At 47.4% G+C, this 13,984-nt stretch overlaps 1 protein-coding gene and 1 long non-coding RNA gene across 2 annotated transcripts; one reads left to right on the top strand and one right to left on the bottom strand.

The window, feature by feature from the left end:
* Positions 1 to 88: 88 nt before the first annotated feature.
* On the top strand, positions 89 to 11,121 carry GUSB (glucuronidase beta). Its single transcript, XM_027666818.1, has 12 exons — positions 89 to 332; positions 1,983 to 2,171; positions 2,578 to 2,759; positions 3,285 to 3,427; positions 3,933 to 4,120; positions 4,611 to 4,763; positions 5,380 to 5,558; positions 5,921 to 6,067; positions 7,131 to 7,215; positions 8,787 to 8,963; positions 9,565 to 9,700; positions 10,915 to 11,121. The coding sequence occupies exons 1-12, from the start codon at positions 105 to 107 to the stop codon at positions 11,070 to 11,072; spliced, it is 1,965 nt and encodes a 654-aa protein (XP_027522619.1). The 5' UTR covers positions 89 to 104; the 3' UTR covers positions 11,073 to 11,121.
* On the bottom strand, positions 4,625 to 8,788 carry LOC113958520. The gene is made up of 4 exons (XR_003531542.1): positions 8,494 to 8,788; positions 8,029 to 8,144; positions 5,907 to 6,128; positions 4,625 to 4,726 (listed from the first exon to the last, which is right to left on the bottom strand). It is a non-coding gene; the product is annotated as an uncharacterized LOC113958520 (long non-coding RNA).
* Positions 11,122 to 13,984: the final 2,863 nt, after the last annotated feature.

Below are 13,984 nucleotides of genomic sequence, written 5' to 3' on the forward strand. Positions count from 1 at the left end.
CGGGACCGGGATCGGGATCAGGATCGGGATCAGGACTGGGATCGGGACCGGGATCGGCCCCGCCCCTTGGCCCCGCCCCCGGCCGGGCTCTGCCCACACCCAAGATGGCGGCGGCGGCGCCGGGCGGGAGCGTGGCCGGGCTGTTCCCGCTGCTCCTGCTGCTGCCGCTGCTCCCGGGGCGGGCGGCGGCGCTGCCCGGGATGCTGCAGCCCCGGGACACCCCCTCCCGCGAGCGCAAGGAGCTCGGCGGCCTCTGGAGCTTCCGCGCCGACTTGTCTCCGGGCAGGGACGCCGGGTTCGCGCAGCGCTGGTACCGGCAGCCGCTCCGGCAGGTAACGGGGACGGCGGAGCGGGGGGACATCCCGGGGGTCGAGGTGCAGGACCCCTCCAAACCAGGCTTCATCCCGCCCCGACAGCACCGTTTTCCCCTTTCCTTCCTTCCTTTCTCCCTTCCTTCCCCGCCGGGCTTGCGGAGCCGCTGCCCTTCGTCCCCCGCTCTGAGCTCGGTTAGGGTCGGGCAGAGGTTATTCTTAAGGCAGGTCCTAATTAGCAGCAGCCTCTGGTGATCCTTCTGATGATCCCGCAGCTGCTGTGAGGCCAGGAACTGTTTGAATGAACTCCAGCCACCTTCAGCTGCCCTGTGCTGCAGGAGCCAGGCTGGCCTTGCACAGCATTGACCTGCCCGTCAGCAGCTCAGAATAAACAGAAACATGCCTGGAAAGGGCACTGGAATTACTTATTTCGAAGTTGCAGAGTGCTGATAAGCAAAGTTTTAGTGTAACTGAAATCTGTTAGGAAATTAAGACCATTACCTAAAAGAAAGAAGTTATGTATTCTGTGCATAAAGTGTATAACTCATTCATAATTACTATTTTTGGCTAAATTTTTGGCCAAATTGAGGAAGGGGAGAAGAGCTGAAAGACACTGTGCTGCTGGAAGTTATTGCAAAAAGTGCCAGCCAGGGGAGAGGAGTCCTGAACTATTCCCCCACAAAGTGAGGCTTAGACATGTACACTTAACCTGCTTTAAACATCAGAGAATCTCCTAGAAGGAGGCACTTGTTCTGGCCATCCCAGTCAAAGGATGTCCTGCATCAAATACTAGAAAATCCGCTTCACCATCCAAGGATTTTCCCTCTGGGATTTTCTAGTGTCTGATAAAGGCACCGAGTTCTCTGCAGTGCTGGTGCTGAGTCAGCCCTGCACATGATGCTCACCCTGGGCAACTGCACCTTCCTTGTTCCCCTTTCCATGGAAAGGCTTCCTCAGGAAAGCGGAAGCTGCTGCAGCACTTGTTTGTGCAACATCATGAGCTCAGCAGGTGCTAAAAATGAGCAGCTCTGCTTGGCAATAGCGCCTCGATGTTCAGTGTGTTGTGACACTGCCTCCCTCTCACCCTTACCTTAAAACAAGCAAGTGAAGTGATTCCATTGAATTTCTGTTGCTTTCAGGGGCTGAGAAAGGCTGAACTCATTCCAAACAGTCTCCACGAACCTTCCCTGAGGAATCTGTCCCAAAATATCCATTAGTCTTGCCACCCTTTTACTACAGCTCTTAGCCTGACAAGCAGCACCCCTACAACCCCTGCATTGCTCACCCAACAGCTGGAGCTGTGCAGGAAAGAATATGGGCTGTGGGAAACTCTGGGCTAAAACAACAACCTGGGTGGGGTTTTTTCCCCCCCCCTCACCTCTCTGATTCCATGACACCAGAGCCATTAGCGAAAGCACTTCATTGTACATCAGGAGGGGAAAAGATATGAGCAGCTGTTTCCTGCAGGAACAGGCACATTCCCGTGCCTGCTGCTAATCAGGACGTGTGTAGGACCTGTGACAGACCACACCAGTTTCTAAACAGGTTTTCCCAAGTTATTTCCCCCTTGGCAAAGGGATTGTAAGGCTGTCGTGGTAGGGGACGCCTCCAGCAGTAAAATTTCTCTTTTTAAATGATCTGTTCCTTCCCTTTCCATGAAATTCCTGCCAGACCGGCCCTGTGATTGACATGCCAGTGCCCGCCAGCTTCAACGACATGACCCAGGACCCCAGCCTGGAGAACTACATCGGCTGGGTCTGGTATGAGAAGGAGGTGCTGCTCCCTGCCCGCTGGCTGCAGGACTCCCCCAGCACCAGGGTGGTGCTGCGTTTTGGGAGTGCCCACTACTACTCAATCGTGGTACGTGAGATTGTCCGTGTGCTCCCAAAATTGTGCTGCACTGGAATTGGGCTCATGGCATCTCTGCCTAGATTTTGTATCCCTTTGCTGTTTTCTTCGCTCTTGCCTGTTTTCCCCCGGCCAAGAACTTGGCCGTGATTTCCAGTTTCTCTTTGCTCCAATATCAGGACTAGTTCCTAAATATTTCCTCGCTAAACTGTGTCTCAGTGACATTTGTAGGTAAACCAGACCTACCTCCTGGCAAAGGAAGGGCTTCTGGATTGATCCTTTGAGGATCAAGAGCCCAGAAAAAGGTTCAGTGTTGCTGGGGATCCCGACTGCCCTTTGCTGGGCTCCTTCCCTTCTCTGCGCTTTGCTTGCCACAAAACCCCAATAACTCCATTTTTTTGGGTGTCTTCTCTTGCAGTGGGTCAACGGGGTGCAAGTGGTGGAGCATGAAGGGGGACACCTCCCTTTTGAAGCTGATATCAGCAGCATTGTCCAGGGCAGCCCAGGGACCCTCTGCCGCGTCACTGTCGCGCTCAACAACACCCTGACACCCCACACTCTGCCCCCGGGGTCCATCCAGTACATGACTGACAAAACAAGGTGAGTTGCCAAGGTGCTGCACTGCTGGGCTAATCCCAGGGATGGGGCAGTGGGAATTTATTCAGCTGCTGGTCCATGAAACCCTCCAAGCAACTCACAAAAGCACAGGATTGTATTTATGCTGAAATTCAGCAGTCGAGCAGGGAGGAGTTTAAGCTTTGGTGCTACAAGAAATCAGCACTGAGTTATTGCATCTCTTTTATACACAGGGAGCTGAGATTAAGTGATTTGTCAAGCTGAATCAATGGCACATTTGAGAATCTTGAATTCAGCTGGAAACTGCAAGTACCTGCTATCCTGAAGGATCAAACTCTTTGGGCTCTAGATGTTTGTTAGCTGGCAGAATCCTTTAGTGTAGCAGCAGTAGCACCACTGAAAGACAGATCCACCCTGTTGTAAAGACTATTTTACCAGCCAGCAGCTGTGATTACTTGACTATTTTGCATTGCCAGCATCCATATGCTGCCTTCAGTTCTTGTGTAATGAAGCATAATGTAGCCATTTCTCCTTGTCTTGCTCACTCAGGTATCCCAAGAACTATTTTGTGCAGAACACCAGGTTTGATTTCTTTAATTATGCTGGAATCCATCGCCCGGTTGTGCTTTACACCACTCCTTCTGCCTACATAGATGATATTACTGTGACAACTACTTCATCAGAGCATGTTGGTAGGTCCAGAACAATTACAGCAGCTACCTCAGGCTCCAAATGGAGATGACAAGGGCAGCATAGAGAATATCCTGCAAAAGCCTGAGTGAATTTGTTTCCTAGTGGCTTTCTCTTGAACCTGAGCTGGCCTATTGCACAGCTCAGCAGCTGCAAGAATGTGGTAAAGCATTCAGAAACAATAACAAAACCAAGAAGTTGTTGCAAGTTAAAGTCAAGGGACGATCAGGTGTTTCTCAAAGTAGAATGTCTCAGTAGGAGCAGTCTTCCTGCCACTTAGAGCAGGATTATCTCTAAGTGAGAGTTGTGTGATACACAAACCTTGTTGGAAAATTCTGGACCACAAGACAGGCAGGTCCTGCTTCTTACACTCGATTCATGCCACTGTTGTTGTTCTACATCTCCCTCATTTTTAATGCTGTTGTATGTGAAAAGCCCCCAGCATGTGATACAAGTATTCCCCCTGCTGTGTCAGTCTCTGATAGTCTTTTGTTTCCTTTGAACCAGCAATGGTGCAGTACAAGGTGTCAGTTGTTGGCAGCACAGCCTATTCCTTGTCCCTGAGTTTACGTGACCAGGAGGGAAAAGTGGTTGCTACAGGAGATGGGCCAGAGGGAGAACTCAAAGTCCTGAACCCAAATCTTTGGTGGCCTTACCTGATGCATGAGAACCCTGGATACCTTTACTCCTTAGAGGTAAAGTGGCATTTCTTCCTTTCTGTGTGTTCCCTCTGTCTAATTGTGTTCAGGAACTGCTGTATGGACCATCTTCTCTTCTCTCACAGCTCCTGTTCATGTGACCAGTGTGGCATTGCTAATTAGGCAGTAATCAAATCAAGCTTTGGCAGCTCCCTGGGTGCTGAACTGAAAGGTCTGGCAGTGAGAAGGGCATGTCTGGAGTGCACACATGTGCTCTGAGGTGCTTCACCTTTAGGGCCCAGTCCATCCCATTTGAGACCATACAGGGGAGGAGATGCCCTGCAAGTTGAGAGCAGAGTCTCTGAGGAGCAGGCTGCCAACCTCTTCCACAGGCTTTGCCACGCAGTCAGCTTTCTTTCTACTCTGCAAGAGTTCAGCTGGGAAGCAGACGGGAGGTCAAAATAGCTCTCCCAGACAGAGGGGAGGGAGCACAGGGCGTCCCTGTGAAACCCCAGCACATCACTTACCTTCCTCCTTGGCAATCCAGGTGAAAATGCAGGCGCAGGTGGAGGGGGTGTTGCTGGAGGACGTGTACATGCTCCCGGTCGGCATCCGCACCGTCCACGTCACCAGCACCCAGTTCCTCATCAACGGCAGGCCCTTCTACTTCCACGGCGTCAACAAGCACGAGGATTCAGATGTGAGTGTGGGCACCCACGGGCCCCTCACCTCACCTGCCTGCCTCCCCTCCCCTCCAAGGGGCTGTTTCCTCACACCTTTCTCCCAGGCTGGGAGCTGCCAGGGGTGAACTTTTACCGGCACTAAGGGGACGCGATGCCCAGTCCTGCCATAGTCCCAACATCCCTCAGGGTGCATGGATGGGCCTGGGGTGTGCTGGTGGAGACACTAAGCCATCTCCAGCTGTGGCTTCCAGTCAGACATGCTGACATACAGTCAGCAGTAGGGGTGGTGGGGCACTGGAGCAGGTCACTGTGAGGGTGGTGAGGCCCTGGCACAGGTTGCCAAGAGAAGCTGTGGCTGCCCCAGCCCTGGAAGTGTCCAAGGCTGGGTTGAACGGGGCTTGGAGCAACCTGGGATAGTGGAAGGTGTCCTTGCCCATGGCAGGGGGTGGAATAGGATGGTCTTTAAGGTTCCTTCCTACCCAAACCCCTCTGACTGTGATAGCTGCTCTCGGATTCCCGGCCCCTGGCAGTGCTGGAGATGGATCCCGCAGGGAAGCCGTGGTGCTTGGCTAACACGTGGGGAGAAGCCCCAGCCCAGCAGTGGGACAGGGAGTGATCTCTCTCTCCCCCCAGATCCGTGGCAAAGGCCTTGACTGGGCCCTGATTATGAAGGACTTCAACCTGCTGCGCTGGCTGGGGGCAAACTCGTTCCGCACCAGCCACTACCCCTACGCCGAGGAGATCATGGACCTGTGCGACGCCTACGGCATCGTGGTCATCGATGAGTGCCCGGGGGTGGGCATCAAACTGCCGTAAGGAACCGCTCAGCACACCCTGCCCTTGTTCCTCTCTGCCTCTCTGAGCCACCTCAGAACTGTCCCCTCCCGTTGTTGTCCCGATAACGGGAGTACTTTGCTCTATTTAGAAATCACCCCATTGCGCCACGTGTGCCTGGAGGGGTTGGGCAACCCAGGGGCATTTTGCCACATGGCTCAATTAATGAGCCCAAACCACGGCCCTGAACTGTGCAGAGACCTTTGGGGAAGTAGGGCACGAGCCATACTCAGTGTCAAGGCTCAGCTGGGCTTGTGCACCCCAGAGTTTTCACAGGGAAAGGCAAGGGGGGATGGATTTTACACCCTCACCTCACTGGGTCTCACCTCTTGTCTTTAAGCGAGAGCTTTGGGAACAAGTCCTTGCACCACCACCTGGCTGTGATGGAGGAGCTGATCCGCAGGGATAAGAACAGGCCCTCAGTTGTGATGTGGTCGGTGGCCAACGAGCCGGCCTCGGAGCTGCCCCCAGCAGGCTTCTACTTTAAGTAAGTGCATCTCCTTGTACAGAGCTGAGGTCTGAATGTTGGCAGATGATGCATCTTCTTCCTTTGGGATGGCACAGAGAAGCAGTTAAAGAGAGGGCAGGCGTTTTTTGGGAACCCTGAAGCCATATGTGCAGATGAAAACTGAAAGTGTAACTGCTGCATGTGTGGAACCGATGCTCAACTGTCTCAACCTGTTGGTTTTGAACCAGTAAGGTTCTGCAAAATTACCAGGAATCCATGTGGTCTGAGCATCTCTTCTTGAGCTAAGGATAAAGCAAAATCAGACCTGATGGCAACAGAATATTCCTTGTTACCACTGGAAGTGGTAAATTCTTTGAGAATTATGGCAAAGCTGTAAAATAATTGGCTTTTCATTCTAAGACGAAGTCTTCAGTCAGTGCCAGTTACTTGTTCTGCAGGAGACTGTGACACCCCACTTCAAAGCCACTGCTTCAAGTCCCTACAGACCCTTTGGTTTTATTTTTAAAGAGATTTAAGCTTTGGGTAGCCAAGAGGCAGCTCTGCAGTGGGGTAGCAGACCATCCCTTGTAGCTGTAGGTGCTTTAAGAGATAACTGTGAAGTTTAATTCATCAGAATGATCCACCACCCTCCTGCCACGCTGGGGTTGCAGCAGGGCTTGACCCTCCCCTTCTGTCTCATCTCCCTCAACTCAGTGTTTCCTCAAAAGCAGCCAACCTCTGCCTGCTCTGGCACAGGGATAGGGCCTCATGCTTCTGCAGGAACACACCCCAAGAGCTGTTTACAAACTTCCCATTACCCTTTCTGCAGTTTTGTCCTCAAACTCGCTGTCCCTTCTCCAACTCCTAAGCTGCTGGCACCAACAGACAAATTCAGGTGCCTGTGCTTGGTGTGCTTCCACTCTGCTCTTCTTCAGGTGGGACAGCAACCAATATGTGACAGATCATCTCTTTATTTAATTAAAAATACTGGCTGCTAAATCAAAAACCAGCTCGAGGCGGGGTGGAAGGACAGAGAGCCTGGGGAAATGGGGCTGTGCTTCTCCATGCTGCTGTTGAACTCTGTTTTACTGTTTGCTAACAGGACAGTGATAGCTCACACTAAAGCTCTGGATCCCTCCAGACCAGTAACCTTTGTGACAGAGGCTAATTACGCCCTTGATCGTGGTGTAAGTTTACTTTATTTTCTAGCCTTTTTTATTTTTTTAAATTCATACATTAAATTTCCTCTTCTTGTCCCTTGCTTTACAGTCCTTCCCCCCCCACCTCCCCAGATTTACTGGAGATATTTAACAGTGAAAGGCAGAAGAAAACTTATGGTTTTGTTTCTAGTACAAAGCACCTTGTCCTGTAGTTGTAGTCCTGCTGGAAAAAAAAGTATCTGTAAGAGAGAACAGTTCTTTGTGTGCAGGATTATACCCCTGGATTCCATTAATATTGTCATGCTTTGCTATTCCCATTGATTGTGTTTACAAATGCTCAGGATTTTCACTTGCAATTAAGCCAAAGCTTAAACCTCTTTAAAACACTAACAACCCTTGTGGAAGTCTAAAGGAAGGAAGCTTTGCTTTAATTCCTGCTTTAAACTGCTGTAGATCTTCTTTGGCAGATGTCTATTTGTGTTGGATAATCTAAAAAGCTCTTCCAGCTTCATAATTAAAGCCCTAGAGCTGGATAAATAGCCAAGAGGTATTTTTCTTGGATGTCTGTCCCTTTGGCCATAGCATGAACCAAGGAATTTAAACACATACATTTGTTTCCAGGGTAGTTCCTGTGTAATTTTTAATTTTTCAAGGTGGCTTTATAATGCTTGTCACTGCTGTAGCACAAACACTTGGAGCAGGTGAGTCTGGAGGTACCTGGTACTACCTACCACATGTCTGTGCTACAGGTTACACTTTGTGTTGCTTCTAAGCTGTTCTGCAGTTACCAGTCTGTAACTCCAAGGTCTGTTCCTGCCCGCCCCAGGAAAAAAAAATCACCTGATGGCCTCAGTTTTGAAGGAGCCCAGCAGGGATCTGCTCTTGGATATTGCTGTTGAATCAGGCACTTGCACACCAGCTCCAGTATCCTGTCCCTGTGAGATGCTCTGACCACCCTGAGCACAGGAAAACAAAGCCAAAGAACAGAGCTCATACACCGATGTGATATTAGAACTTTTTTTTCTTTTATTACAAAACATGTTAAGAGAACATTGAACAAGTTACATACAACATCACTTTATCTTTAGTGGGCTTTTGTGCCCTTTTTTCATACTGTCCATGTGGTAGAAATGGCATAGAACTTGCAGAATGCTCAGTCTTAGTATTGCACCATCGATGCACAAATTTAGCTGCTTGCTAAAATATTTGACCACTGACTTGGTTATCACATTCCAATACTCAAAAAGTACATCTAAATGTACCTGCAAGCCAGAGACATCTTGGAAAGAAAAGCTTCTAACAAACCTGAGATGAAATGGGCTGATCTTGTCTAACTCTTTGCTGTGACTTCCTAAGGCTGTAAGAAAAATGCCAAATTAATATGCTATTAGCTTATTAAATTTATCCTGCCTTTTTTTTTTTTTTTCCCCTGGGAAAGATATGTTTGGAGGGCCTGAGTAATGGGGAAAAAGACTTCATTCTACAAGTAATAAACCTGAATTCCATTAAATGAACCCAAAGGAGGATTTAGCTTTATGAGAGAAGGTTGACTACGTTGAGCTCTGTGACAAAACACTCTCACCTTGTTTTCTTTGTAGGCTCCCTATGTGGATGTGATTTGTGTAAATAGCTACTTCTCCTGGTACCACGACCCAGGCCATCTGGAAGTGATTCCACTACAACTCACAGCACAGTTTGAGAACTGGTATAAAACCTACCAAAAGCCCATTATCCAGAGTGAATACGGAGCAGACTCGGTTCCTGGACTCCACAGTGTAAGTGTTGTAGATGTCCCAGGTGGAAACAGCTCTGCTGCTCTTACAGGGCAGCACAATTTAATTGGCAGAGATGGGCCCTGAGCCTGCCTTTGTTTTGAGATGCAGCAGCTGTCAGTGCCTGGAAGACTCCAGGATTGTAATCCTGCTCCACCAAAATCAATGAGCTTTGCCACTAGCAGAGGTTAGAGTCTACCTAAAGAGGAGTTCTCAGCTTTGACTGAGAGCACTGAGCACTCTGAAATCTGTACTTTGGCAGTTGTGGAAAATGCTTGAATTGGAAGATGCAGCACTGGATGGTGATGTCGTGGTGCTGTCACACACAGAAGGGGGTGGCACTGCTAGTCCCTGCCATGACAAAGACCACTAGGAATTCTCCCTAGGAATACCTGGAATTCTGTTTGTAGGTTATGTGTGTGGCCCCTTGCAATGTCAGTAGTTGCCAGCTGTCACTCCACAGCCATTGTTAATACAGCAGCAATGAAAAGACCAAGCAACCACTCAGTTTGTCTTCAGGAAGCAGGTCCCCAGTAATGGGAAGTGCCTTTGCTGGGATTAACTGTCACCTGCACTCAAGGCCACCTTTTTTCCCTGGCTGTAGGATCCACCCCTCATGTTCAGTGAGGAGTACCAGAAGGCCATGCTAAAGGAGTACCACGCTGTTTTTGACAAGAAGAGGAAGGAGTATGTGATTGGGGAGCTCATATGGAATTTTGCTGATTTCATGACTAATCAAGGTAAGCTTCTATTTGTGCTCCAAACAACTCTCCATCCTCCCTGGTTTATGCCACACAAACAATACTGGGCTGTAGGGTAGAACAAAGGGCCCTCTGTTTACCAAGACAGAGCACTGCTGGTTCCTGTGACAAAATCCAGCATGACCAGAGCCAAGAGGGAAGAGGGAAGGTCCTGCCTATACTTAATGCATCCTCTCTCCAGCATGAGCTCCTGCAGAGATGATCCCCAGAACACGGGATAGTGCACTAGGGCAGAGCAAGGGAAGCTTGTGAGCAGACCCAGATTGCTCCTGTTTCTTGGCCACCCTCAATTCAGAGCTCATTCAGCTATCAAGATGTGTCTCACTTCCTATTTAATCTACAGCTGACCTTAGCAACAGAGCACCCTAAATAATGCATCATTAACTTGGTAGAGGTTTAGCAACAGAGGAGCAGATGCCACACTGGCAGACAACTGTCTATCGTGACACTCCATCCACCATTAATAAATGAGAAGTGCAGTCACAAAGTACTGGGCATTAATCTACAGTGCAGTCACAGTGAAATTAAACAATTACAGCTCAGGGGACCTGGTAAGGAACCACTTCTGCTTGTGCCACCTGCAGTGAGCTCAGGGGTGAACAGTCAGTGTTGACTGCAGGCAGAGAAAACCACTAAGAATGATCCAGAGAGCACCAATACAGGCAGTAGAAAGCTCAGTCAGTGCAGTATCAGCTTCAAACAGGAGGATGGAGAAAATGTAGACAAGTTCACATACACAGATGCAGTTCCAGTCTCTCTCTGTGCTGCAATCCTCTTTTCTACTTTCCTATGAGAACTAAAATAGGCTAAAAGGACAGACACCACTAAAGGACAGGACAGTCAAATAGTCATCAACATTTTCCAACCATCAAATTTCAAGGTGGAACCAGTGGCAGGAATATCTATTGTAAATATAATACTGCTCAAGTTAATGGGCACACCCAAATTAAGTGTCATCAATTTACCAGCTGTAAATACACTGAATTGCAGCTGTATTGCTCTGTGACATCAATTAATTGTGCCAAGGTGACACAAGTTACATCAGCCAAGTTCCCCGTTGTACTTGACTGTGTGGAGAAGAAAGTGCATAGGTCTCTTCCTCCTAACCTGATTTAGTACATACACTGTAACAGTTCAAGTAGGGCATATCAGAGCATGTTATATATCCTTGCTTTATTTTATAACCTCTACAGGGACCACACGTGTTTTGGGGAACAAGAAAGGAATATTTACCCGCCAGCGACAGCCCAAAGCAGCTGCATTTGTTCTTAGAGAAAGATACTGGAAGATTGCAAATGAATCAAGCTGTCTTCCTCCTGTAATAACATCACATGCCCTCTTTTTAAAATGAAATCAAAGGGTATTACGCTGAACTTGTTATTAAATTTCTGTTTAAATAACTTTTGTGCCTGACTCAAGTCTTGCAAGTCTAATGCGATTTCTAGTCCACCTGAAGGAGTTACTATGATGTGAAGCAGATCAGAAACACTGGTTTCCTCTGCTTAGCCATGTCTGGAGGCTTCCTGTTTCCAGAGAGTAAAACAAATATTCAGAGTTTCAAGGAGCTGAAGTTAGAGATCCTGACTGAGGTATCTGTTTATGGCAAAAAACCCCAACACAAATATTACATGACACAAATCAATGCTGAAGACTTAAAAAAAAAATAAATCTAAGTTACTGTAAGTGAACATCACATCCCCCTAATGCAAATGAGGTTTTCCAGTTATACTCCCCTAACAGTTACACTACTCAGATCACAGCAAATTGTCCACAGAGGAGCAGAGTTTATGCAGCTTCTCCTGCCTGACAGGACGTGTGTGTGAGAACTCCTGAGCATTCACAGCATTCAGAACCACTATGAGGACACCCAACATACTCCCAACACAGTATGGAATTCATACTACAGCAGCAAGGTGGAATATGTTAGATAGGCAGGTACTACATCAACTGAACTTTAATAAAACTATTTATTTTACTCACAGTACCAAAACTGTCACTATTCGATGCAGTTTTACCTTCCAGCACGGAAGGGCTTCCTTCATATTAAACTGTCACCATGGACTACAGCAACAGCAGTCTAAGAGGGCAAGTTTGTTCTAAACCTTTCTGGTAGTGGCCTGAAGTAGTCTGGGGTAGGGCCATGTGTAAATTAACGTGCTGCCTCAGACAGCACAATGATGTAATAACGTCCCTTTGGGGCTGCACACCAGTCTTGGGGGACTCTAAAGGCCTGGCTCTAGACTGTCACAGATCACAGCAACGCTCACAGAGGAGCTCAGAACACTTGGTCTGCACACATCTTACAGCAACATCCCAGGGTTGTCCCAAGAGCAGCATCACAGGGAGCAGAATGACAAAACTGGAGGCTGCCCAGTGAATTTAGGAAGTTGGTACAATTAGGTAGTTTTAATGATTCACAGATTCCGTGTGAAACTGTTGCTATGACTCCCTTTTCCAACGCTTTCCTGTGTTAGTGGCTCAGGAAGTGACCAAAATCTGACAATATAAAGAAAATATTTGCTCTTATGTTTTGTGGTGGCCAAATTCTCTTTCCTTTAGAGGTGGTACATTAGGAATCAACCCCACCTTCCACCCTGCCACAGGCAGAATGAGGGCACAGATGTTTGCTGCAGACTTCAAAACAATTACGAAGTTTTTAAGGGAAAAGAAACAACACACTATTGACATTCCTCACACCATGTTAGGTCTAGATCTTCTATATAACTAAAGCCCCAGAATATAAAAGTCTATGCACAGTAAAAAGACACTTGTTCAAACGTACCATGGTAGAAACAATTACCATATTTAAGCCCACTACCAGTGTTTGAAAGTCATCTCAACTTCTCCATCTCCAGACATCATTATTTAAAGAAGAAAATCATTTTCTTCCCCGTTTCACCAGACAGGACATACCAAAACACTGTTCACCCATTACAAACCAGGGCTCAGATCCCTGTGGTAACACGGGGCTGGCAGCTGCAGAAGAGGAAATTTTAACTTCATTCAGACCAACACAACAGATGCAGAGTTTAATGTATGAAAAGCACACATTTTGGCTCAGTTCCTGCTTGTTCTGACCAGCTCTGTGCAATCATAAACCCAAGCCCTCCTACCCAACCCTCAGCCCCCCAAATCCAGGAACACACACAGCATTTTCCAGATCCTTTGTGATCTTGTGGGATTGAGTTCAAGCAGACCCACAGAACCAATAAAGCAGGAAGTGATAAAGATCACACACTGAATGTTAGGTTTTGTTTTTCGGGTTGCTTAAAGAACTGTAAACAATTAAAGCCTCAAGTCAACGCTGCTCAGCCTCTACACACCCAGTGCACACAATGTGATGAAGCTGCAGGAATTCTATAAACTGGGATCTGTGGGGAATCAAGTGCTTTAAACTACTCCTAACACACACAATGTCTTTGAAAAAAACCCCCACAACTTAGTACATTTCTAGAAACAGAATTACAGTACTGACGTTAAAAACAGTTTCTAAGGCTCAGACTGAGTCCAAAAAGGCCTCTGATTGGGTTCATTCAAGCTCTTATGTTTGGACTGCATGAATGCAGCATAAGAATGATTGCAGCAAGACGTCCACAGGTAATTTCTACATTTATTATTTTTTTTTTTTATACCAAAAAAGTTATGTGCAACAAATAGAATTCGTACATATTTACATTGTTTTACCTGTTAGCAAAATTGTATCCTAAACCTCTGATATAGAATCTCTCAGCCTGTATCGATGAAAGGAACATCTGCCCAATGACTCCATTTCAATGGGTGTTCAATTTGGAGTTTAAAGCACTAGGAATAAATAGTTGATGGAACATACTACACAGAACAAACACCTAATATTTAGGCCATGCTTAATACAGTTTTATGGTAACAGAATACTTCATCTTTTCTGGAACAGTTTTGTCTAGTTCACGTTTAAACAACATTGGCAGAATCAAAGCCATTCAATCTCTGACTTCAGCCCATATAAATTAGGAGCATCAAATGCTGCCTGAAGCACCTCACCAACCTCCTGGAACAATTGAGAGACTCTGTACAGCAGCAAACAAACACTACAGAATGCAGAAACCTCCTCACAAGAGATCTGTTGCCACTTGAGGCATCAAAGGTGGTCGGGAATGTTTCACTGGCCTCAGCATCATGAACACTTTACACCGACAAACTTCCAAGAACACTCATTTCCTCAACGAGACTTGAATGCTTTGTTGGCCTTTAAGAGTAGCAAGTACCTTACAGTAAGAGGATTTCAGG

Source organism: Corapipo altera, unplaced genomic scaffold (genome assembly GCF_003945725.1).
Source record: "Corapipo altera isolate COAL_440 unplaced genomic scaffold, ASM394572v1 181, whole genome shotgun sequence".
Lineage (NCBI taxonomy): Eukaryota > Metazoa > Chordata > Aves > Passeriformes > Pipridae > Corapipo > Corapipo altera.